At 44.7% G+C, this 25,787-nt stretch overlaps 1 protein-coding gene across 1 annotated transcript; it reads left to right on the top strand.

The window, feature by feature from the left end:
- Positions 1 to 660: 660 nt before the first annotated feature.
- MTFMT (mitochondrial methionyl-tRNA formyltransferase) lies at positions 661 to 22,646 on the top strand. Its single transcript, XM_056127375.1, has 9 exons — positions 661 to 880; positions 3,432 to 3,641; positions 5,765 to 5,887; positions 7,700 to 7,802; positions 9,069 to 9,144; positions 12,193 to 12,284; positions 20,057 to 20,135; positions 21,038 to 21,120; positions 22,409 to 22,646. Exons 1-9 carry the CDS (start codon positions 666 to 668, stop codon positions 22,556 to 22,558), a joined length of 1,131 nt encoding a protein of 376 aa, XP_055983350.1. The 5' UTR covers positions 661 to 665; the 3' UTR covers positions 22,559 to 22,646.
- Positions 22,647 to 25,787: the final 3,141 nt, after the last annotated feature.

Raw genomic sequence — 25,787 nt, 5'->3', positions numbered from 1 at the left:
CTGGGAAATATTGGGTGAACAGGCACCAGGGCTTCAGTGACACTGGTGATATGCGTGAGTGGTACAGCCACATACTCAAAACACAGATTCAACAACACTGAAAACGTGAGTCCGAAGCTGCAACCACTTTGAAACAAGTTGACAGGCAGACACAGAGACATAGGGTGGGATGGGGTGGGGGTGACTGGGAACAATGTTGGTGGAAAATGTGCACTAGTAGAGGGATGAGTGCTCAATCATTGTAAGATTGAAACATAATCATGAAAGGTTGTAACTGTATCTCAGGGTGATCCAATAAAAAAAAAAGGCACAAAGTTGAAAACCAAAAAGTTGACAGGCAGTGTGGGCAGTGGAGTGGGCTTGGGAGGGAATATGGGAACCGTGGTGGAGGGAAGTTGACACTGGTGGTATTGAAATATATGCCTAAAATGTAACCATCAATAACTCTGTAAATCACAGTTCTTTAAAAAAGGAGAGAACAAGCTAACAAAAAAAAAAAACCCAGATGGCCCCGCCTCCAATTAAACAGGCCCCGCCCCCAAAGACACCGCCCCCAGAGGGCCCGCCTCCCTCGGGTAGGCCCCGCCCAGCGAGTTCCGCCTCTTCGGCCTATCAGGAGCGCGGTGCACGGCCGCGCCTGCGCAGTGTGCCCCGCCGCGGAGGTGATGAGGGTGCTGGTTCGGTGCTGCTGGGGACGCGGGCTAGCGGCGGGCGACGCGGGCGCGGGGTGCAGCCCCGGTTCCCCATGGCGGGCGCTGTGCGCTGCTGGCGGGAAGGACGGCCGGGCCGCCCGAGTGCGCGAGAAGCCGCCCTGGCGAGTGCTTTTCTTCGGCACAGACCAGTTTGCCCGCGAGACGCTGCGGGCGCTGCACGCCGCCAGGTACCGGGCCGGGCGCGGGGAGCCGGATTCTGGGGCCGCCGATGTCCGAGCCCCGGGCGGGGAGAGCAACTGTGCTGCGGGAAGCGGCTCGGGTCCGGCGCGGTCTACACCGCGCAGCCTCTGCCGGGTGCACACGCCGCCGGCGCCCCGCCTCTGCGCCGCTCCGCACGCATAACCTTCGTCCCGGCCCCCCGCCGCCCAAGGTTGTCAGCCGGCCGGCTTGGGGCTCAAAGGGGCTCGGCCCTTAGCTCCTCTCCGCTTCCTCTCCCCGCTCCCGGGCCTCCCATTTGCACCCTCCAGGCTTCGGGCCTCCCGGCCGGTCGCCCCCAACCCTCTGCACACCCGCGTCTCACTGACTCGCATCCCTGGTGCAGCATGTTCTGGCTAAAATGAAGGCACAGCCCGGAAACAAACTGTTTGCAAAGGAATTCATTTATTAATCGGTATCACTCTCAGGACTCTTATAGTACAGCGAATAGGCTACTTGCCTTGCGTGTGGGCAAGTAAATCTTGTTCGTTGGGGAAAAAGGTATTTGAGATCTAACTTGTTCTGATTGTTCATAGTTGGGCGGTGGCTTCACGCCCTTCTGTACACTGTTCTCTTGTCCCCCAGTGTCAGTTTTTTATTTACCCACAACGGTGATCATTTCCCACCCCTGACACACAGCACACGGTTTACAGTCATCTCCCTCAAGTGTTCTCCGCAGATACTTTGGCAGCCTCTCTTGTTTTGGGACTCCATGGTCAGTGCTGTATGAGATCCCGCTGAACTCCCGCTGCAAACACTCTGCACACGTGCCCTGCACAAACTGCGTCCCTCTTCTCACCTCCTTCATCTCTCACATGCAAACATGCTAACAGATGAGCCGCGAGGGGGCGCTGGGCCGCGCAGTTTGTAGTGCACTGCCATGGGGTTATGCCCTTAGGAGATATTTGTACCTGACTTTTATTTTTTAATTGGGGAGAAGTATTTGGACACAGCAGTAATGCTCAGGGATAGCTTCTGGCAGAACTTAGAGATGAATCGGGCCAATCGAGTTAATCTCTGTGCTATCTCCCTAGCCGTGGCTCCTACAGCTTTGTAAGGGATTTGTTTTATGAAGATAACATGGTTCTGGTACAAAATTCAAGATTCAGCGACTTTACAGAGAATAAAAGAGGGATTGGAGAGATAGTACAGCAGGTAGAGCTCTTGCCCTGCAGATGAGTGACCAGGGTTCAATCCCTGGCATCATATGGTCCCCAAAGTACTGCCAGTAGTAGTGATTCCTGAGTGTAGAGCTAGGAGTAATCCCTGCGTATCACCAGGTATAGCCCAAAACCCCAAAAAAAGGACTGTACAGTGCACTTGGTACTAAGTTCCCAGAATCTTCAGAAACAACTGTGTTTCCAGTTTTATATTTTTTTAGTATAGTTCTGTGCATGTATATATTTAATTCAGTTATTTTTTAAAGGGTTCACATATATAGCATTATTAAGAGAAACCAAAAAATGTGGAGCAGTGTATAGATATGTAGTGTCCTTGAGCACCCCTAAGATTAGCCCTAGCACAGAATTCTCCCCTAGAACTATCAGGAGACTCAAAAATAACTATTTTTTATATTTAAAAAAATTCTGGGGTCCAAAGAGTAGTGCAGCGAATAGGCTACTTGCCTTGCGTGTGGGCAACCTGAGTTCAATCCCTGGCATCTCATATGGTCTCCTGAGCCCACCAGGAGTGATTCCTGAGTGCAGAACCCCCGCCTTCCCTGCCAACACACACACACACACACACACACGCCCAATATTCTGGAGGCCAGAGTCATAGTACGATGGATTGTGCATTTGCCTTGTATGCAGCTGACCTGTTTTGATTCTAGCACCCCATATGGTCCCTTGTACTTATCAGAGTGATCCTTGAGTGTAGAGCCAGAAGAAAGACTGAGCATAACTGGGTGTGACCCAAAAACAAATAAACAGAAAGAAAATATTCTGGGGCTGGAGTGATAATACAGCAGGTAGGGCATTTGCCTTGCATACAGCGGACCAGGTTTGATCCCCTGCATCCCATATGAGAGATTTTCTTAGTGCAGAGCCAGGAATAAATAAAAGGAAAAAAACATTCTGACCAAACCATAGCCAGTTGTTAACTTTTGTAATTTTACATTCAAAATAATTTAAAAATACTGTTTTGGTCCCACTGACTTTGGTAGTAGTAATAGTACTTTTTTGAACCACACCCAATGTTGCTTGGGACTTTCCACTATCCTTGTCATTTACTGTTTGGGGTGCTGGGGTAGGGGGGCATATCTGGAGGTACTCAGGGCTTTTTTAGCTTTTTACTCCTGGCTTTGCACTTAGGGATCATTCCTGATGGGGCTCAGGGGACCATATGAGGTGCTGGGAACCAAACCCAAATCAGGACCTGTGCAAGGTATGCATCCTCCCCACTGCACCATTGGCCCAGCCCTCATTTAACAATCTTAAATGCTTCTTGAGTATGAAGAAGTCTTTAGTTTTGAGCCATAGACTAACCTTAACCCCCTTTTTTTTCTTCTAACTTTGTGTTTAGGGAAAACAAAGCAGAGGAGTTAATCGAAAGGCTGGAGGTGGTGACGGTGCCCAGCCTGTCCGCGAGGGGACTGCCAGTCAAGCAGTTTGCTGAACAGTCTCAGCTTTTGGTTCACGAGTGGCCGGAAGTGGGCTCTGGAGACTATGACGTGGGTGTGGTGGCTTCGTTTGGCCGGCTTTTGAGTGAGGATCTTATTCTTAAATTTCCCTAGTAAGTTTTTCATAAGGAAAGTTATTTATGAGGATAGGCAGCGTTGAATCCTTGGTCCTGAGTGAAACATGTCAGAGGCGCACTCACGTCAACTCTGGAGTGCTTCCTCTCTCCCTGAAAGCGTTGGCTGGAGGTCTGGGGAAGTGAGTGCTTTGGCGCTATCATCATATAAGTTCCCTGGATATGCCATGACTCCCAGGTGGGTCCTTCCAGTTCAGGTCTCAACGCCAAACTCCAGGCCCCTGATAGCCCTGGCATCTTCCATGCCTCAAGGAGGCCTCATCAGCCACAAGACGTTTAAAGATGTTTGGAACTGCACCCCTGAACTTTCAGCCTACTCTGGGCTCCCCAAGTCTGCATCTCAGAACATCTCAGCATCGCACTAGGGGATCTCAGACCCTGGAGTCCTCGTTTGTTTCCTTTGCTCATCACACCTCCAGGTCTGTGGCCTCTCGCCTGGTGGTGGTGCCAGCTTTATTTCTCACCTAAGCACTTAGTTTCAAAAGCCAGAATTTTCTTGTTTTTCTTTTGCAGGGGGTGGGGTCTGGGAGTTGGCCACACCTGGCTGTGCTCAGGGCTGACTCCTGGCTCTGCACTCAGTCCCCTTGAGGGGCTTGGGGGACCATATGTGGTGCTGATAATCGAACCAATCAAGTGCATTTACCTGCTGTACTAGCTCAGCAGCCCCCAAGACCAGACGTTTTACACAGAAGCCAGAGTGAACCTTTCAGAGTTTAAGCTGGATCATATTGCTCTGCTAGCACAGCGGTAGGGCGTTTGCCTTGCACGCAGCCAACATGGCCGACCCGAGTTTGATTCCTGCGTCCCTCTTGGAGAGCCCAGCAAGCTACCAAGAGTATCTCGCCCGCACGGCAGAGCCTGGCAAGCTCCCCGTGACGTATTCGATATGCCAGACACAGTAACAACAAAGTCTCCAATGGAGACGTTACTGCAAATCGATGATCAACGGGAGGGCCTTTACTTTACTTTACTTACAAAATTCTCTTGCAATTTCTGTCTTGCTCAGGATGAAACTTGAAGTTGTTATTTTGGCTGATGAAGTTTGGTCTCCTCCCCGCTTTCTGGCCTCCTCTCCCTGTCCTGTCACCCAGCCTCACCGTGGCCCAACTGCCCACCCCCCCACCTCAAGCCTTGAACCTGACCTGTGCAGAGCCTCCTCCTCCTTCAGTACCTTTGTTCTTTTTGTTCCTCTGTCTGGAAGCTTTTCTCCTGTCTGATTGATTCCTTTATCTACTTGTGTCTTTGCTCAAGTTCCCCTCATGAGTCTTCTTCCCACTGACCACTTATCTCTGACTACTGTTAAAAGTGTAATCCCGCACTCAGATCCACTGTTCTGCTGTTTTCCATGGGTCCAAGCACCGTCCAACAGAGTTTCTGTGTTTTGTGTTCTATTACTCATCTCCCACTCTGAGGGCAGAGTTTATTTTTCTGTCCAAGTATTTTTACTTGGACAGTTCTCATGTATCTAGCACTAAGAGAAATGCCAGCACGTCTGTATGACTCATACATGCACTTTCTCCAGTGTATACCCATGGAGGCATCATTCAGCTAATGATTACTGATTATTAAATCCTCTAACCACATTATTAAATTCTCTCAACACTCTTAATTGCTCATAGGCACATTAGAATAAATAGCAAAGGAGAATTGATCATTCGTTGAGGCTTTGAGATGCTTGTTTTAGGCATTTTATATGCAAACTAAGTACAGTGAGAGGATGATTTTGTGAATAACTTAAAATATTTTCATTTCCTTGAGATGCACAATAGGGTTCTCATGTAGCAAAAATGCTTTTCAAATTTTGTTTAAAAATTCTCAGTGCTCAGTAGTAGTTGTGGAATCTCTGGAAGGAAAAGAATTGTTCTTACTGTATTTTCTTTCACTTGTTACATTGTTCTCCTTATGGTAAGGGACTAAACCTGAGATTAGATATCAGATGTTGCTCTCCCAAAATTTCTGGGAAAGTTCAGTGAGGAGCATAGCCCTGTAGCCATGTAGTTCAGTGAGGAACATAGCTATTTAGCCATGTAGTTCAGTGAGGAACACAGCCTCTCTGTAACTGGGCAGCCTCCTCAACCATCGTCTTTGCCTTTCTGATCCAGTGGTGTCCTCAACGTCCATCCCAGTTGCCTCCCGAGGTGGCGTGGTCCAGCTCCCATCATCCACACTGTGCTTCACGGAGACACAGTCACTGGAGTGACCATTATGCAAATCAGACCTAAAAGGTAGAGCAAACGTGTGTGGGTGGGGAGTGGGGGATATTTTTAATGTGATAACACAATTTGGGGGGGGGAGAAATAGCTGACTTGATGGTGCTCACTGATTGCAAGGACTCTGAGTACTTCCTATGGTTTTAGGCCCTTTTTTCCTGCTCCCTGACATAAACCACTGGTGTTTCTTGTTTGGTTTTGGTTTGGATTGGGTATTTTGGACCGCCTGGTGGTACTCCTATTAGCGTCTAGTGCTCTGCTCCAGGTCTCTGCTCCTGGCAGTGCTAGGAGGACTCTATGTGGTGCCAACAATGAATCCTCATTTGCTACATGCAAGGCAAGTGCCCTAGCCCTTTACCATCTCTCCAGCCCTCTTGTAAAATTTTTGTCTTGTTGATTGGTATTTTATTGCTAGCGACTGAATTTCCTATAACAGGCATTGAGTACATGAGTGATGGATGTTTGGATAATAGTAGTTAAGAATCTTTTTTTTTTTTTTTTTGCCTTGATTTTTATGTTTATTTCTGTAACCGGCGGGACTGGATCAATAATACACAGGTAGTGCGTTTGCCTTGTATGCAGCTGACCAAGGTTCAATCCCCAGCATCAATTATGGTCTCCCAAGCCCACCAGGAATGATCTCTGAGCATAATCTGTCCTAGATTGTCCTTAATTGTCTTAAACATTTAATTTTTTGGAATCATACTAAAGAGTCTAAGACAAACACTGTCCAAACAAACACTGTCCTCCCGTTGTTCATCCATTTGCTCGAGTGGGCTCTTCGAGAGGGGCGGAGGAATCAAATCTGGGTCGGCTGCCTGCAAGGCAAACGCCCTCCCCGCTGTGCTATTGCTCCAGCCCTACTAAATATCAAATACAGAAATTTTATTTTAGGGCTGGAATGATAACACAGCAGTAGGATGTTTGCCTTGTGCACTGCTGGCCTGGTTGAGCCATGTTCAATTCCTCCACCCCTCTCGGAGCGCCTGCCCCTCTCGGAGAGCCCAGCAAGCTACCGAGAGTATCTTGCCTGCACAGCAAGGCCTGGCAAGCTCCCTGTGATGTATTCGATATGCCAAACACAGTAACAAGTCTCACAATGGAGACGTTACTGGGCCCACTCAAGCAAATCGATGAACAGGAGGACAGTGACAGTGACAGTTGAAAATAGAATTTATAGAGCCACAAAATTAAACTTTTATGTTAGCACTGCACTGTAGCACTGTCCTCCCGTTGTTCATTGATTTGCTCGAGCGGGACCACCCAGTAACATCTCCATCATGAGACTTGTTACTGTGTTTGGCATATCGAATACGTCACAGGGAGCTTGCCAGGCTTTGCCGTGCGGGCGAGATACTCTCAGTAGCTTGCCGGGTTCTTAAGTTAAGAGTTTATTTTCCACTTAGAGCTGGTGACCAGCACCTGTCAAACTGGTTGTAAATATAAGACATGGGGAGCACTAATCTACATGTATCTATCACCAATGACTACAAAATCGTCCTTTGAAAAAGGAAAACAATTTTTTTTGGTTTGTCTTGGGCAATGCTCAGGACTTTCTCCTGGCTCTGCGCTCAGGGATCATTCCTGGCAGTGCTCAGGGGACCATATAGGATGTCTTTAGGAAACAAACATATTAAAAATCTAAGTACCAGGAGCCCCACAGATGCAGTGGTTTAAAGTGCTGTGTGGCAAGCATAAGGCCTTGGATTCAAACCCTAGTACCACTCATGTGCCCACACCAGGAGTAATCCCTGAGCACAGAGCCGGGAGTGGCCCTCCAAAAATAAGAAATCATAGTCACATTGTTTGCTCTTACTTTTTTGGTAGGTTTGATATAGGCCCAATTCTCAAACAGGAAACAGTTCCTGTGCCACCGAAGGTCACTGCAAAGGAACTGGAAACTGCGTTGTCAAGACTGGGCGCCAGCATGGTACAGTTCTCCAAAGCTCACAGTTTTCCATGCATCCCGGGAGTGTCCTAGGGGGTATGATGAAAAGAACATTTTGTGACAGGTATTGTAGGTTGGAACGATAGCACAACGGGTAGGGCGTTCGCCTTATAAGCGGCCAACATGGCCGACCCGAGTTCGATTCCTCCGCCCCTCTCGGAGAGCCCGGCAAGCTACCGAGAGTATTCGATATGCCAGACACAGTAACAACAAAGTCTCCAATGGAGACGTTACTGGGCCCGCTCGAGCAAATCGACGATCAACGGGAGGGCCTTTACCTTTTATTGTAGGTTGAGTTTTGTAATCTTGGGTAGACCTTCAGGAATTTACCCAGAGCAACTGTTAGTAAAGGCTTTTTAAAAGAAGCTGGGTATTCTGTTCAAAAGAAGGCCCCCGCAGTGTAGGCTTTTGGCTCACCCTCAGGCTGCACTGTGTCTTGGGGCCTGTCCAGGCTGAATCAGCTGCAGGTCCCTGGAGTCACTTGGCTCCAGTTCCCTTGCTGGGTTCCAGGCATTGCATCCACTTGCCCTGTTCTGCTTACCTGCGTGGTAAGGGAACTTTCGGGTGTCTGTCCTCAGAACTGCTCATTTTCTTTCTACAGAGGAAAACCTTTCCTTGACAGGAATAGAGCTGGTGTTCTCTATTCCTAGATACTGATTTACTGAAGTGCGGGCTTGTATTCCAGAACTGTTCCAGATTCTCTAGGCTGATTTGAGGGCTTTTTGTTTGTTTGGGGGCCACACCCAGCACTGTCTAGAAATTACTCCCTGCTCTACACTCGGGAGTCACTCCTGGCGGCACTCAGGAGACATACGGAATTCCGGGGATCAAACCCAGGTTGGCCACGTGCACAGCAAGCCCTTCATCACTGTGCTATCTCTCCAGCCCTGATTTTGGTTATTTTACGTATTCCCAACCAGCCTGTGAGGTATCTTGCTGTCAGCTCTTTGTACGGTGATGTTGAAGGATGCAGACTAGCAAAAGCAAAGCACAAACACTTCTACAGAGAAGTTGGTGGTGCTGGGATTTGAACCTAGAGCAGGGACTCTTTCTGGGGCTCTGATGCCCACTGCTGCCGGGGGAGTAGGTGGAGGACCGGGTTTGGGAAGCTTGCGCTTTTTAAAGCCATTTGCTTCCTCTCTGGGCCGACAACTCTCTCAGACTAGAGGCAGTTCCATAGTGCTAATGGTAGCATATTTTCTGTTTTCATCTTGCTTACTCTCACTCTCCCTTCTCCTTTTTTTAAAGCTGATTTCAGTTTTGAAGAATCTACCTGAAAGTGTGAAAAGCGGGAAGCCTCAGCCCACGGAGGGCGCCACCCATGGTGAGTGAGGGGGCCCGGGCTTAGCATCAACTTGTATGTCTTTCAGGATTGCTGGTGGGGCCTCCCTTTCCCTCAGAAAATACAGAAAAGTTTTCCTTACTTTTATTTTGAAGAATACCCAAAACAGACCAGCCCTATGCTGAGTGGTAAGTGGATGCTTGAGGCCTGTGTTCAATCCCCGACTGTAAGCCGGCAGCCCTCACACAGAGATCAGTTGATGGAGAGTGAAATAGTGAACATCTGTTTAACCCTGAGTCAAGTTGCTCCTGTTTGCTGACCAAGGTTCCCTCGCCTGTATCCCACAAACCAAGAATAATAGTAATAATAATACTCATATGGCAGTATAAATGCTTGATTCTTATTTCCCACTGATCAATGTTCAGATCCTTCAGTTATGATAGCAGAATCTTTTGATTGCACTGGATTCATGAAATGATCGTTTGTTGTTTTTTTATACCTAATTATATTCATAATTCTTCATGTGTTTAGTGGGTGGGAGCCCGTCCAAATTGGCTTCTGGGTTGGGAGGGCAGGGGAGAGTGGGAAGGGCACATTCTTTACATGTGCAAGGCCCTGGGTTTGATACCTCGCACCTGAAAACTATGAAACTTGAAGTTGGTGTTGGCATCTTTTGACACTCCTCCCGCCCACATCAGCCAGTGTTGAGTGGCTGATTTCCTTGCTTCCTACCACAAGTTGTTCGAAGTTCACCTTATTCCCATGGGAATTTGCTATATCCCGTGGTTCATTGTTAGGGGTGGTATCTAGAAGCTGTCCACTACAACAGCATGTTCTAAGATGCCTAAGTCGATAAGGCAAGACATTATATATGTGTGTGCGTGCGCCTGTGTATTAGACTTAAAAGTTTGAGCTCTTGGTATTTCTAATTTTATTTTTTATTTTTAATTTTTGGGGCCACACCCAGTTGTGCTCAGGGCTTACTCCTGGCTCTGTGCTCAGAGATCACTCCTCGACGGTTCGGAAGATCAGACGTTTGTCAGCCACCTGCAAGCCTTAACCTCTGTGCTATCTCTCTAGCCCTCTGCTTCTAATTATAGTTTTCTTAATTTTCTCCTACACTGATTATTTTTGGTTAAATTAATACTTTAAAAAATTTTTTTAAATAATTTTCTTTGCATAATAATATCAAAGTTATACCAGTATTTCTTGCAAACGGTAAAGCTACAGAATAATATTTAAGATATTTTTTGCAGTCAAAAAAATTTTTTTTCCTTTGTCCTTGCAGTTTTTCCTGCTCAGGGCTTAGAGTACGAATGTTCAACACTTACTAGGGGTGATTATTTTTTCCCAGTGATTTTGTTGTCTAGTTTGATGTATAACTAGGGTTGTTGTCTCTGTTTGGTTTTGATCTTCAGAGTTGTTTGTATCACCCTTCTGACTAAACCTTATTTTATGGAATATTTATATGACCAAAAAGTTAGAACTCTTTGTTTGTTTTGGCGCCATACTCAACAATGCCAAGGGCTTGCTTCTGCACTCAGAAATCACTCTTGGCAGTGCTCAGAGGACCATATAGGATTCTGGGGATTGAACCAGGATTGACCACGTGCAGGGTCAACACCCTACTCTCTCTGCTATTGCTCCGGCTCCTAAAGTTAGAATTATTTGGAAAATATATTATATTCTGAGAAATTTTATTTCTATTCAGTATTCTGCAATCCTGTTTCCCTCCTTTCTATAGTTAACTTTTTATTAGTTTGAGTTCATTTGTTTCCCTTTTTTTATTTATTTTTGGTTTCTTAAGGTACACCCAGCAGTGCTTGTCATGTGGTGTGAGGGATTGAACCCCAACTTCCCCTGTGCAGAATGTGTTCTGGCCTTTTGAGTCGTTTTCCCATTCTCAGAACATTATTAATAACAAATTTCCTGTTCTTTTCTTAATAATAGTTTTACAGGGGTTGGAACGACAGCACAGTGGGTAGGGCATTTGCCCTGCACGCGGCCAACCCAGGTTCGATTCCCAGCATCCCACATGGTCCCCTGAGCACCACCAGGAGTAATTCCTGAGTGCATGAGCCAGGAGTAACCCCTGTGCTTTGCCGGGTGTGACCCAAAAAGCAAAAAAAAAAAAAAAGTTTGCCAGTTTGGTTATGTCATAATTTATTCACCAGATCTCTATTAGCAAATGTTTGGGTTGTTTCCCGTCTTTTGCTTTCACACATGCCACTGTAAATAAATTGATGTTTTATTGATTTTTCTTTGGTCCTAGGGATTGAACCCGGGGTTTTGTGCTTGCAGTTGCTCTGCCACTGAGCCACAGCCCTGGAAGTTTGTGCATTTATCACCTTTTGATCTCGAGATTAAATAATTTTTGTCTTGGAGTAGTTTTTGTTTCCATCACCACTTCAGGGATTTTGAGGGTCTTTCCATATATTTAAGGACCTTATGTGTTTTACTTTTGTGAGAAAAGTTTGTTGTATCTTCTGCCCATTTTTCTGTCAGGTTTTTTCACTCTTTGTAATTTTTAGTTTATATAGTAGATATAAATCTATGGGACCAGCGGATAGAGTGCTTGCTTTGTGGCTGATCCAGGTTCAATCCCCAATACCCAGTATAGTTCCCCTAACCTGCCAGGAGTGATCCCTGAAGGCAGAGCTAGGAGTCAGCCCTAAGCACCAGTGGCCGGGTGTGGCCACAAAACAAAACAAAAAAACTATAGTAGAAAAAAATCCTAAGTATAATCGAAATAATTACACGTGTAGATCTGATATCCAATTATGTATAAATGGATATTATTAAAACATAGCTGTATAAATATATGTGATATAAATTCGTAAATGCTTCTGTTTTTTATTTGTTTTGCTTTTATGGAATTGTTTCTGTCTGCAAGTCTACTGGGTTACAAAGAAATTCACCCATCTCTTTTATATGTATGTGTTTCGTATTTATAGTAGGGAAATTTTTCAACATTCACGAAAGTTGGCAATAATAGAATGAGTTCTCCTGTACCTGTCATGTGGCATTCATAACAATCAGTTTGTGAACAGTGAGGCTGATAGTCCTTCCTGTGTTGTGTTTATCTTATAGCCCCTAAAATATCTGCTGGTATTGGCTGTGTAAAATGGGAAGAACAAACTTCAGAACAAATACTCAGACTTTACCGTGCCATCGGAAGTATAGTAAGTTGAAAGTTAGTTTGCAGTTTATCTGTTTCTGTGTTTAAGTGTCTGATTCATTTTAGAAATACTTTGCTGAGGATGAATCTTTCGTACACTGAGCCTAAGAATGCAAAAATTAAAAGTCATTGTATTTGTTTATTTTTGGTTTGTGGTGCCACACTCGGCCATGCTAAGGACTTATTTCTAGCTCTGCACTCATGGAGTGCTCAGGGGACCTTATAGGGTTTCAGGAATTGAACTCAGGACGCTGTACCTGCTGTACTATCTCTCATTGTATTTTTTAAAAGTTAAAAATTTAGGAGGGGCAACAGAGCTGGCTTAGTGGCTGAGTATATGCTTTGCAGATAGAAAATACATGTTTAATCCCTGGTCCACATGATCCCCTGAGCACAACTGGGAGCAGCCTACAAACTCTGTGGAGTGTGAGAACAAAAATGTATTTGGTAAAGTGCATAACATATTGACCATTTGTCCCCCACCCCATCACCTTTTAGCAACTCCATCCCCCCCACCATGGTAACCTCTCGTCTACTTCCTGTCTCTAGGAATCTGCTACTTCTAGGTACCGCACATGCAAGCAATCACACAAGCTCATCACTCAGCATAATGACTGAGTTCACTATATCAGAATGTCGTTCCTTTTAAGCCTTATTAATACCCTATTGGGAAGGATGGTTGCCTTGTATGCGGCCAATCCAGGTTTGATCCCCAGCATCCCATATGGTTGCCCGAGCACCACTATGAGTAATTCTTGAGTACAGAGCCAGAAATAGCCCCTGAGCATTGCTGGATGTGACCAGAAAAGCCAAAACTAAATAAATGAAATAATACTCCATTGTATAGAGTACCACAATTTTTTTTTGTTAATCTTGGTGGGTGGTTTTTTTTTGGTTATTGTTTTTGGGTTTTGGGCCATACCAGGCAGTGCTCAGTTGTTTGTCCTGCCTCTGCTCTCAGTAATCAGTGCTGGCTGTGCTCAGGGGACCATATGGGATGCTGGGGACTGAATCCAGGGTGGCCACATACAAGGCAAGTGCCTTACCTGCTGTACTATTTCTTCAGCCCCAGTTTTTGTTAATGTGTTGATGGATATTTGTGTTGTTTGCATCTTTGGGCAATTGTGAATAGTTCTTCTGTGAGCATTAGTATACACATAACTGTATGAGTTTTTGTTTTGGATTATTTTGTCTATCTGAAACTCACTTTTTGTTTTTTGGCCACACTGGCTTTGCACTGAGAAATTACTTCTGGCAGTACTCGGGACCATATGAGATGCTGCGGATCAAACCCAGGTCTGCCACTTGCAAGGCAATGCCCTTCCTGCTGTACTGTTGCTCCGGCCCCTAAAATTCACTTTTTAAATATTAAACTGTTTGTAGAAGGCTCTTCAAAATCACAGAGTACATTAAATACATATTTTCTAGTTTCCCGTAACCAAGTTTTATTATCCTATTTCATAGATAAGAGGAATGAAAACGAAGGGGTGGCTTTGGAATGCCTAGTTACTGAGTGATGGAACTAAACTTTTTACGCCAGTTTTTTCATAGCAGATTTTTCTGTTCATAATTATTTTGTTTGGTTGGTTTGTGCGAGGGGGTGGGGGGAGAGGCACACCTGTGGCTGCTGAGGGGTTGCTCCTGGCTCTGTGCTCAGAGGTTACTTCTAGTAGCAGTCCTGGAACCATATGTAGTGTTAGGGATCAAATCAGGATTGACTGTATAACGCAGGGATCCTACCCACTGTACTATCCTTTCAGCCCCTTGTGGTTATTTTCCACAGTTGAATTCTTCAGTTCTCACAGTCTATAGAGTTAGAATAGCTTGATAAAACATCGGAGGTCAGTTTCTCAGTTCTTGAAATATTTACTGGGCTTTACTCTGTTTGTTTGTTTGTTTGTTTGTTTGTTTGGAAGCCACAGCTGGGAATGCTCAGGGGTGACTTGGGGCTCTACACTTCAGAATTACTTCTGGCAGTGCTCTGGGGACTGTATGGGATGCCACAGGTCATTCCTGGGTCAGCTGCCAAGGCAAACACCCTACCCACTGTACTATCACCCTCAGCCCCTATTGAGTTTTACTCTTTATTATTTTGGTTTTAGGGCCACACCTAGCACTGCTCAGTGCTCTCACCTGACAGGTCTTAGAACTGTATGGAGTGCTGGGAATCAAACCAGGGTTCAGTTGTGTGCAAGGCGAGTGCTCTACCCACTGTACTATCTTTCTGGCCCCTTATCGTTTTTTGTTTGTTTTTTCGGCCAAACAGTTGATGCTCAGGGTTTATTCCTGCCTCAGTGTTCAGGGATCACTCCTAGACAGGTTTAGGGGACTATACGTGGTGCCAGGGATTGACTCTAGATTGTATCTCCATTCCCTAAATCTGCCTTTTCAACTCAGGAAGTATGAACCCTCCCAATTTTATTCTTAAAGGTTTTCTGGTCTCTGGGGATTCCATATGAATTTTTGATCAGCTGATCAGTGTCTGCAAGGAAGTCAACTGAAAGAACAATATTTAATCTACAGATTAATTTAGAGAATATTTGCATATTTATTAATAATACTGCCTTTCAATTCATGGGCACAGAGATCTTTTATTTACTTAGATCTTCTTTGCTGTTTATTAACTCTAAAAACAAAAAAAGGAAATGGAAAAACAGCCTCAATCATGGGGTAAAGGTATTTATAAATTACATATCTGTTAAGGGCTTAGTGTCTAGAAGGTAAAGGTAAAGGTAAAGGCCCTCCCATTGATCGTCGATTTGCTCCAGCGGGCCCAGTAACGTCTCCATTGGAGACTTTGTTGTTACTGTGTCTGGCATATCGAATACTCTCGGTAGCTTGCCGGGCTCTCCGAGAGGGGGGTGTCTAGAAAATATAAAGAATTCTTTTTACACAGTTGCAAAGTTATTCATGATTGGTTTTCAGTCATACGATGTTCTAACACCTGTCCCTTCACCAGTGCACGTTTCTCACCACCAGTGTCCCAAGTTTTCTTCCCAGCTAGCCTCAAGTCGGCCTCTATGGCAAACATTTTTCCTCCTTCCCTCCCCCTCGGTTGAAGGCACTGTGGTTTGCACTATGTTACTGAAAGGTTATTATGTCTCACTTTAGTGACTTACAATCCTCAGCCCTTGTCCAGAGTGATCATTTCCAACTATCATTGTCATGGTGGTCCTTTCTCTGTCCTAACTGCGCTCCCCTTTAACCGCTCTGTGGCAGCTTCCTAACATGGACAAGTTCTCCTGGCCCTTGTCTCTACTGTCTTTGGGTTTTATTCTCATACTGTGTTCTTCTTTCATGTCCTACAAGTGAGTGCAATCATTCTGTCCCTCTTCTCTGACTCATTTCACTCAGCATGATACACTCCTTGTCTATCATGTATAAGCAACTTTCATGATGAAAGTATGAAGAATTCTTAAGACTGTAGCAGTGCAGCCAATAACCGGACTAGGAAATGAACAAAGGCTCTGAATAAGCATTCCTCACAAGATAACACATAAGTAAACAACCTACAAACTTAGGAACATATGACCAACTCCTCAATCATTAGGGAACTGGAAATTAACACTACACTGAGACACTGTTCCATCCCTGCAGACTGGCCAGAATGCCAGTCACAGTAACTTGTGGAGGATGTGGAGAAATTGGGTGCCCTGATTGGTGTGGATACATGCAGTACCAACTCTGGGAAACAGACAGGTCCTTCAGAAGCTCTCCCTGTCCAGATGCTGTTCTCATCCGTGACTCACTGCCTCTCTACAAGCAAAAGCTTATGCTCAAACAGAATGTGGACATGGAAGCAGAGGACAGATTGGATTTTTTCTGGGGGATTCACTCCCTCTTGGTACCTGGGTGTTGCTCTCAGTGGTGCTTGGGAAGCCACGTGGTGCTGGGACTTGAACCCAGGCCTCAAGCATGCCAAACCCTTTGAATAACCATGTGGACCCCAGAAAGTGAGATTTGATTCCTCAAACTAACATTTAACTAACCCAGGAGCATTGGCTTCTTATAACCTCTGGCATGATATGTTTGCAAGTGTCAAGGTAAAAGGAGATAAATGGAGTTAAAATGTCTGCAGACATGGGACAGGAGGTACTACAATGTTTCCGATGCTTGTCTAGCTCGTTCCTGACCTGGTGCGGTCCCTGAGCATCCCAGATGTCTGCGGACATGACAGTCGAGGCACTGGCTGTCGTTAGGCTCCTTCCTTTGCCGTGTTCTGGTCATGCGGTGAAAGGAGCTTGACCTCAGGATGAGAGCTGTCTGTCCGCCTCTGTGATTCAGTAAATGTCTAATTCTGTCAGTATGCGTGGTGTTTAAGGATGTTGAAGTCTTTAAAAGAAAAGAAGTTACACATCTGAAAATGTTTTCATAATTTTGTTGGGAGCAGAATGAAGAGTCACCACATCGTGAAAGTATGACATGCGAGGCTATTTTTTGGGGCCTGAGTAATAATGCAGTGGGTAGGGGCTTGCCTTGCACACAGCTGACATAGGTTCAATCCCCAGCACTCGGTATAGTCTCCAAAGCCCGCCAGAAGTGATTCCTGAACACAGAGCCAGGAGTAAACCCTGAGCATCACTGGGTGTGGACCCAAAATATAAACAAAAGACATGTAAGGCTATTTCAGGTTCACTTAATTTTTGATTTTCAAATCTTGAAACAAACTCATTCAGAAAATGCCCTCTTTATTTTCAGGGGCTATAACCTGGGACTCCCCCAGTTGTGCTCTAGCAGGCCAGAGCCCGTCCCTGCAATCTTGGCCAGCTGTGCAGCAGGTCAGTGTGGGTCCTGAGGGTGTCAGGATAACCTAGTCACCCCAGCAGTGCTGAGGAATCTTCAGAACTACACCCAGCCATGCTCCTGGGCCCACATGGTGCTGGGAATTGAACTGGGTTTGGCCACGTGCAAGGCAAGTGCTTTAACCCTGTGCTCCTTGCTTTTTATTTTACTTTTTTCTATTTGGGGGGTGGCATTTTTTTGTTCTGTTTTCTTTGGGGGCCACATCAGTGGTGCTCTGCATTCAGGAATCACACCTGATGGTGCTTGGGAGACCATATGGGAAGCCAGAGATAGAACCCAGCTTGACTGTACAAGGCAAACACTCTGCCTGCTCTACTATCACTCTGGCCCTTTGCTGGTTTTTTAAATGGTAAAATGAATACATAAGCAGTTTTCAGAGAAACAAGTAAGATGCTTGTAAATATGCGGAAAGTACCTTAGCCTCCTTGATAGTCGTCAGCAGATGTTAATCATTCATTCACTTAGGGAAAAGCATTGATGTTCTTTCACCTACGTAGTACTTAAAACCACTAATCTCCAAAGATTATATTTGATGTTTCAAGTATCTCCAGAGTGGATAGGGCACTTTCCTTGTACATGACCAACCTGGGTTTAATCCCTGGCATCCTGTCTGTTCCCCTGAGCACTTCCAGGAGTAATTCCCAAGTACAGAGCCAGGAGTAAGCCCCAAGCATTGCCGGGTGTGGTCCAAAACAAAAAAACTAATAAAAAATTAAAATCTGGGGACAAAGCAATAATGGGCAACTAGGGTGTTTACCTTGTACATAGGCAACCTGGATTCGATCCCTGGTATCCCATATTGTCCCCTGACCTTGTCAGGAGACATTCCTGAGTATAGAGCCAGAAGTAAGTCCTGAGCACTGACAGGTGTGGCCCAGAAACAAAACCACAAAAATGGACTGCTATATAGAAGAGAAAAGATTGGAAACAGATAAGCACATACTGATGAGAATAATTTCTCCATATTCCATGGCTAGGTGAAAAAATTTCTTGTGGGTCCAGAGCAAGAGTACAGCAGGTAGGGCATTTGCCTTGCCCAGTCCAAGTTTGGTCCCTGGCTTCCCATGTGGTCCCCAGAGCACCGCCAAAAATAATTCCTGAGTGCAGAGTAAGGAGTAACCCCCTGAGCATCACCGAGTATGACCCAAAAAAGCCCAAGAAAAAGAGAAAGTTCCTTGTAAAACAGCATATTTTAGATTATGTGACAACAGTTTGTGGGAAAATACAGATAAATACATTAACTCCAGGGGTGTGGTTCCACTAACAAGTTAACCTGTACCTGTGTGGCGAGTGCATCAGCAGCCTGATGATGCCTTTAAGCTTCTTGATACCCCCAAAATTGCCTCTATGCCTTTGGCTAGACCCCAACAACTTGGGGCCAAGTTTACCAAGAAATTAAACAGCCAAATGTTAGGTATGTGGGAACCACACCCACAAACCACCTCTGGCTGAGCTATATAAGCTTATTTATTGGCCTTATGTCAGAGACCCATAAATAAGTCTCGAAAGAGATCAAAAGCTGCAGTTAATCTTGCACTCAGGTGTGGCTGATCAGACCAGGGTAAATCAGAGGGGGCAAGTAGGTTGACCTAGTGCCCGCCCAGGCAGAGCCCCTGGCAGCCACTTGCTTCCACAATCCAAAATCACCGGCCTGACTCCACCGTCTCAAGGCGGACCTCACCAAGATGTAATCTGCTGAAAATTCTGGTGTGCGTGTTTTGTGACTGAAATCTCCAGGATTTCTTGGGGTTAGGATGGGCTACCTCCCTCCACCTCCCTGTACTTCCCAGAGCCTTGGCAGTCACATCTGCACCCCAAAGCGGCCACCTAATTGAAAATCTACTCCAGCTTTACCATCCCAATAAAAATACCAAATGCTCTGAACAAACACCATGACCTCTTAGCACCTGTACTGCAAACCATAATACACAAAAGGAAAAGGAGAGAGAGAGCAAGAAGGAAAGACAGTGCCTCCCATAGAGGGAGGCTGGGGGTGGGGTGGTAGGGTGTTGGGGGATGGTGGTAGGGTAACAGGGGACATTGGTGGTGGGAAATGTACACTGGTGGAGGGGTGGGTGCTGGATCATTGTATGGCTGAAAACCAATTATGAACAGCTTTATAATGGTCTGTCTCACAGATATTCAATTATAAAAAAGTAATGTGGAGTTCATGCCCAATTCAATCAGCTTCATCAATGACTGAGTAAATAGCAGTAATCCAACATTACATTTATTTTATTTTTTATTTATTTATTTTCGCTTTTTGGGTCACACCTGGCAATGCTCAGGGGTTACTCCTGGCTCTGCACTCAGGAATTACTCCTGGGAGTGCTCAGGGGACCAGTGGGATGCTGGGAATCAAACCCGGGTTGGCCGCGTGCAAGGCAAACGCCCTATCCGCTGTGCTATCACTCCAGCCCCCCAACATTACATTTGAAAAAAAGAAATACGTTAACTGTTACAGCTAGAGATACAGTACAGTGAGGAGTGCGCTTGACTTGCGTGTTGCCAACCCTGATGCTGAGGTTCAAGCCTCAGCATCCCATATGGTGCCCTGAGCACTGCCAGGGGTGATTCCTGAACACAGAGCCAGAAGTAAGCCATGAGCACTGTCAGGTGTGCGTGTGTGCACGTGTGTGTGTTTGTGTGTGCGTGTTAAGTGATTACCTCAGGATAGGAGGAAGGAGTACTTTTTAAATTAGTTAAGCGTGATTGCTGTTACGGTTGCATTGTTATAAGTAGCATTAATTTTTAAAGTACTAGTAAAACACAAAGACTAATTTTAAAGTGTTTAACACATTGATGCTTACATATCCAGGAGCTGGTATGGAGGATCGGATTTATGTTCTGTGTCATAAATCAGAAATGGAATCTCTAGTTTCTTTGTAATTGAGAGAGAAGCAAGAACAAATTAATGAACAGAGTTTTTAGGGCCGAGTGTATTCCTGATCGTATCTTTAACTTTATTTTCAGGTTCCGTTGCAGACACTCTGGATGGATACCGTCGTCAAGCTTCTGGATTTGGTAGAAGTTGAGAGTTCAGTCCTCACCGGTACCAACTCTCGAATACAGACAGTTTTCCTGTCTTCTCTTTGAAAATATATTTTCCCATGGGTCACATTCTCTAAAAGTTAGAATTTAGCTTGTTATATAGTTCAGTAATGACAATACTTTATTGCTCATTGTCCACTGGGCTGTTTTTTCTCTTTTAGTCTTCAGAAAAGCCTGGGGAGCAGGCCGAGGACACTCTCGCTCCCATTCTAAGCTCTTCAGTCACCTACAAAATACAGACTGACTTGGTTCAGTTGATTTTGGTAAATAACATGATGAAAAGTTTTAGAATGAAAGAGTCTTGTTTCCCAGCCATGGCCCCCCTTCTGACTCATTTCCTTCCTGTGGTGCTGTGGCCCCCCTATTTATATGGTGTACTTGACACATCCTGGCAGCACCCAAAGGGCCTTTAGGCCTCAGATTGAGCACTCACTAGTCCGAGAGAAACCTTCCCTGACATCACAGTTCTCGGCCTGTCAGGGCCGCCCAGTGTGGAGGGTGATAGTGGATAACCCCTGAGCGGGCCCATATCAGACAAAAGGAGCACGAGTTTCCCCGGAATGCCAGGAATTTTGCTTGTTCACAGAGGGAAAGGCCAGGCTAGAACCTAATAAGCCTCCTTACCCCTGGCAGCTAGTTTCTCCCCCAAAGGATCAAAACATCCATATTCCGCTTTCTAGGCTGAGCTCTGGGGAGGTGACAGTGTCCCAATAGCTTCAGTGTAAGGGAAGCTTTCCCTTGGCTTCACACACACAGTGCCATGCACCCTTGTTGGTGCAGAGACATGCCTACCCCACTACCTCCTCCTGTGCCTCCCAAGATGGGTTTTGATTTTTCAGCATCACCTGTGAGAGTGCATAATTATATTCTTTCTTCTTACATCCTCTCCCCAATCTTCTTTAGATGCAAAGTTAACTGGACAGGCTGTCATTCCAGGGTCTATAATATACCACAGAAAGTCACAGATACTCCTGGTCGGTTGCAAGGTACATTTTCCCTTTAAGTTTTAAATCCTATTTTTCTGAGTTTATACTTTGTATTGCTTGTTATTTTTTGGTGAAGCCTTTCTTCACTCAACTGCTGTCCAATCAAATGGAGCCAATGATAAGTTTCATTTTCTAATTATAATTTCTAATAATTGTGGAAATTTCTATAATTTCTAATTATAACAAATAAACAAAAATAAACAAAAATTTCTAATTATAATTTCTAATAATTTTTTCCAAGGCATTATTTTTATTATTTTCAAACTGTGAAAGAAGATAGAGTATCTTTAGTGCTTTTGGGGGGTCGAGGGAGGATATTTGGGCCACACCCGTTGTGCTCAGGGATTATACCTGGCTCTGCACTCAGGTGTTACTCCTTGTGGTGCTCAGGGAACCATTTGGGATGCCAGAAATTGAGACCAGGTTGACCACATACAAGGCAGCGTCCTCCCCTCTCTGCCATCGCTTTGACCCCAGTGTGTATGTTCTGCTCTCCCTGTCTGGGTCTGTATATATTCCAAGTCTTCAGTTTGCTGTTAAAGAAGCAGCTGGATGTCTTGGAACATGTGAGTTTGAGTCCCCACATTGTGTCACAACAGATCACTCACCTTCCTTTGAGTATCAGGTTTCTAAAATGGAGATGATAGTAGACCTATCACAATAAGATGCATGGACATGAGCCGGGATAGTAAAGAGGGGAGGGTGCTTTCCTTGCTCGAAGCTAACTCGAGTATAATCCCCAACATACCATAGTGCCCCGTGTACCACCAGGAGTGATCCCTGAGCACAGCTGGGTATGGCCCAAAAAAACAAAATAAAGGTATATGGACAAACTGAAAGCTGGTAAGCACTGGTTGTTGTTCCACTCCCTTTAAATTGAAAAGGTTTACTCCAACTCTGTATTTCTGTAAATGACTTCTTGGAAATAAGTTTTTTAAGTTAAAATATTCCATTACATAGTATGGTGCTGTTTGGAACTAGTCATTTAGTAAAGATTTGTTGGTGTATTGGTTTTCATGATAAATGTATTACTTTTTTGGGGGGACGGGGGGAGCGGGCGCACACCCTGCTATGTTCATGGCTTATTCCTGGCCAAGTGCTCAGGGATCATTCCTGGCGGGGCTCAGGGGATAAAAGGGGGAACAGGGACTGAACCTGGGTTGACTGCATGCAAGGCAAGTGCCCTATCTGCGTGCTATTGCCCCAGCCCCTCATGATTAGTGTTTTATAAATTAGAAATGTCCTTGGTTTTGCCACATCTCATCAGTGTTTGTCTTTCGCACTTTAGGATGGCTGGGTCGGTGTTCAGTCAGTGATCCTCAGGAAAAGACTAACAGCTACTGATTTCTACAATGGTTATTTGCACTCCTGGTACCAGAAAAATTCCCAGGTTCAACCAAGCCAGTGCAGATTTCAGACTCAGACTCCCAAAAAATAAGCAGGGGACAAAAATTGTGGCTCTGCAGCAGTCCAGTAAGTACTTCGGAAGAAGATGGACAGGACCTTCTGCATATGTGGAACATGTCAAAAAACTATTTACAAGGAATCAGCCCAGTTTTTGAAGATGGCTTTGCTGGAGAGATTGTCAAACAAAATGACCACATTTCTGAATTTCAGTTTAATAGTGGTTGAAAACTTTCTACTCAATAATATAAACTCTAAATAAATTTTTTATTTATAATATCAAACGCAAGGAGATTGTGTCTTTTCCTAGGAGCAAGAATAACCAGCACATGGCGCGTGCACGCGTACACACACAACACATACACACACACACACACACACACACACACATTCTGAGGGAAGTTACTTTCGATAGTCGGATTTTTTAAATCCTGTAGCCATTGACTGTGTTATCATTTTAGGAACATTTGATCATCATTTTGGATTTTCAGTGAGTAATTTAAAGTTTCTCTACCATCAAGTTCCCAGGAAACAGATAAGGAGCTTTCCTATCTCTTCAGCCCCAATCATGAATAACTTTGTAAAGACAAAGATTGGGGGGGGGGGGGGGGAAATGTTTATTTAACATGTGTCTTTCTAATTCACTATTGCTGTCTCTAAGGAGTTTTAAGCATTCCTGCAGGAGAAAAGAACCAGATGCTGAATTTTCTTATTTGAAAACTTTCATGTAAAAGTTTTTCCTGCTAGGGGCTGGAGCAATAGCACAGTGGGTGGGGCGTTTGCCTTGCACGCGGCTGACCCAAGTTCAATTCCCAGCATCCTATATGGTCCCCCGAGCATTACCAGGAGTAATTTCTGAGTGCATGAGCCAGGAGTAACCCCTGTGTGTGACCCAAAAAGCAAAAAAAAAAAAAAAGTTTCCTGCTAAATGCTGTCAGTTAAATTTTTCTTCATTTGTCAATCTGCTTATTCAACTATTGATAGAGTGATCACACAATTAACTATCAAGATTAGGACAGATTTATGAGTAAAAGCAACAGGTGAAAACAAGGAGTTACCCCGTCGCAGTTACATGGACACCCTGTTCACTGGACTTTCTCAAAATTAGCCACTTTTGATATAATGAACCTTTTTGTTGGTTGTTGAAAATTTCAAAATTTAAGAATACAGATAACTGGTTAAAGAAACTGGTACATCTGCACAATGGAATACTATGCAGCTGTTAGAAAAGATGAAGTCATGACAGTTGCATATAAGTGGATCGACATGGAAAGTACCATGTTAAATGAAATGAGTCAGAGAGGGACAATCATAGAATGACTGCACTCATTTGTGGAATATAAAGCAGCATAATGGGAGACTAACACCCAAGGAAACACCCAAACGAAGAGAGTAAAAGGGATTGTACCTGCCACAGAGATGGGGGGGGGGGGTGAAGGGAGGGGATACTGGGAACATTGGTAGTGGAGAATGGGCACTGGTGGAGGGATGGGTACTCGATCACTGTGTGACTGAAACATATTCACAAAAATGTGTAAGTCTGTAATTGTATCTCACGGTGTTTCATTACAAAATTTAGCACTGTAGCACTGACCTTCCATTGTGATTTGCTGGAGCGGGCCCAGTAATGTCTCCATTGTGAGACTTGTTATTGTGTTTGGCAGATCGAATATGTGACAGGTAGCTTGCCAGGCTTTGCTATGCAGGCAAGATACTCTTCGGTAGCTTGTTGGTCTCTCCAAGAGGGGCGGAGGAATCGAACCCGGGTCAGCTGCATGCAAGGCAAACACCTTACCCACTGTGCTATTGCTCCTTGGCATCTTCATTGCACTGGGGAGGCCAGTGTAAGTAAATGTGACAGTTAAAAAATGCTTAACGGCCATCTACCACAAGCCTACAGCAAGCATCATCCTCAATGGGGAAAAACTGAGAGCCTTCCCTCTAAGATCAAGGACGAGACAAGGATGCCCACTCTCTCCACTGCTGTTCAATATAGTCCTGGAAGTACTTGCAATAGCGATTAGGCAAGAAAAAGATATTAAGGGCATTCAGGTAGGAAAGGAAGAAATCAAGCTCTCACTATTCGCAGATGATATGATACTATACTTAGAGAACCCAATAACCTCCACCAAAAAACTCCTAGAAACAATAGACTCGTATAGTAAAGCTGCAGGCTATAAAATCAATACGCGAAAGTCCATGGCTTTGCTATATGCAAACAGTGAGAGAGAAGAAAGCTACATGAAAAAAACAATCCCGTTCACAATTGTGCCCCAGAAAATCAAGTACCTAGGAATCAGCTTAACTAAGGAAGTAAAGGACCTGTACAAAGAAAACTACAAAACGCTACTTCAGGAAGTAAAAGAGGACACGAGGAAATGGAAAGATATCCCCTGCTCATGGGTCGGGAGACTTAACATTGTCAAAATGGCAATACTACCGAAAGCATTGTATAAATTCAATGCAATCCCTATAAGGATACTCATGACATTCTTCAAAGAAATGGAGTAAACACTCCTGAAATTTATATGGAACAATAAGCCCCCACGAATAGCTAAAGCAATTCTTGGGAAAAAGAAAATGGGAGGAATCAACCTCCCGAACTTCAAACTGTACTACAAAGAAGTAATAATTAAAATAGCATGGTACTGGAACAAAGGCAGAACTGCAGACCAATGGAACAGGGTTGAATACACTGACATCTCCCCTCAATCATATGATCATCTAATCTTTGATAAAGGTGCAAGTAATGTGAAGTGGAGTAAGGAAAGCCTCTTTAACAAATTGTGCTGGCATCACTGGACGGCTACATGCAAAAAAATGGGCTCAGAACTCTGCCTAACACCATGTACAAAAGTAAGATCAAAATGGATTAAAGACCTCAACATCAGACCAGAAACCATAAGGTACATTGAAGACAAAGTTGGCAAAACCCTCCATGACATTGAAGCTAATGGTATCTTCAAAGATGCCACGCCACTGGCCGAGAAAGTGAAAACAGAGATAGATAAATGGGACTATCTTAAACTAAGAAGCTTCTGCACCTCCAAAGAAACAGTGACCAAAATACAAAGACAGTCTACAGAATGGGAAAGGATATTTGCCGAATACACATCTGACAAGGGGTTGATATCCAGGATATACAAAATACTGGTTGAACTCCACAAGAAGAAAACATCCAACCCCATCAAAAAATGGGGCAATGAAATGAACAGAAACTTTCTCAAAGAAGAAATCTGAATGGCAAAAAAGCACATGAGAAA

This window comes from Sorex fumeus, unplaced genomic scaffold (assembly GCF_029834395.1).
Source record: "Sorex fumeus unplaced genomic scaffold, SorFum_2.1 ptg000063l, whole genome shotgun sequence".
Lineage (NCBI taxonomy): Eukaryota > Metazoa > Chordata > Mammalia > Eulipotyphla > Soricidae > Sorex > Sorex fumeus.
The sequence above is the reverse complement of the archived record's forward strand: the minus strand, read 5'-3'. Positions and strand labels throughout refer to the sequence as shown.

Coding starts and splice junctions, on each gene's coding strand:
- MTFMT (XM_056127375.1), top strand. CDS start 666: ATGAGGGTGCTGGTTCGGTGCTGCTGGGGACGCGGGCTAGCGGCGGGC. Junction 5,888..7,699: donor ATGCAAATCAGACCTAAAAG/GTAGAGCAAACG, acceptor CTTTTTTGGTAG/GTTTGATATAGGCCCAATTC. Junction 7,803..9,068: donor CAAGACTGGGCGCCAGCATG/GTACAGTTCTCC, acceptor CTTTTTTTAAAG/CTGATTTCAGTTTTGAAGAA.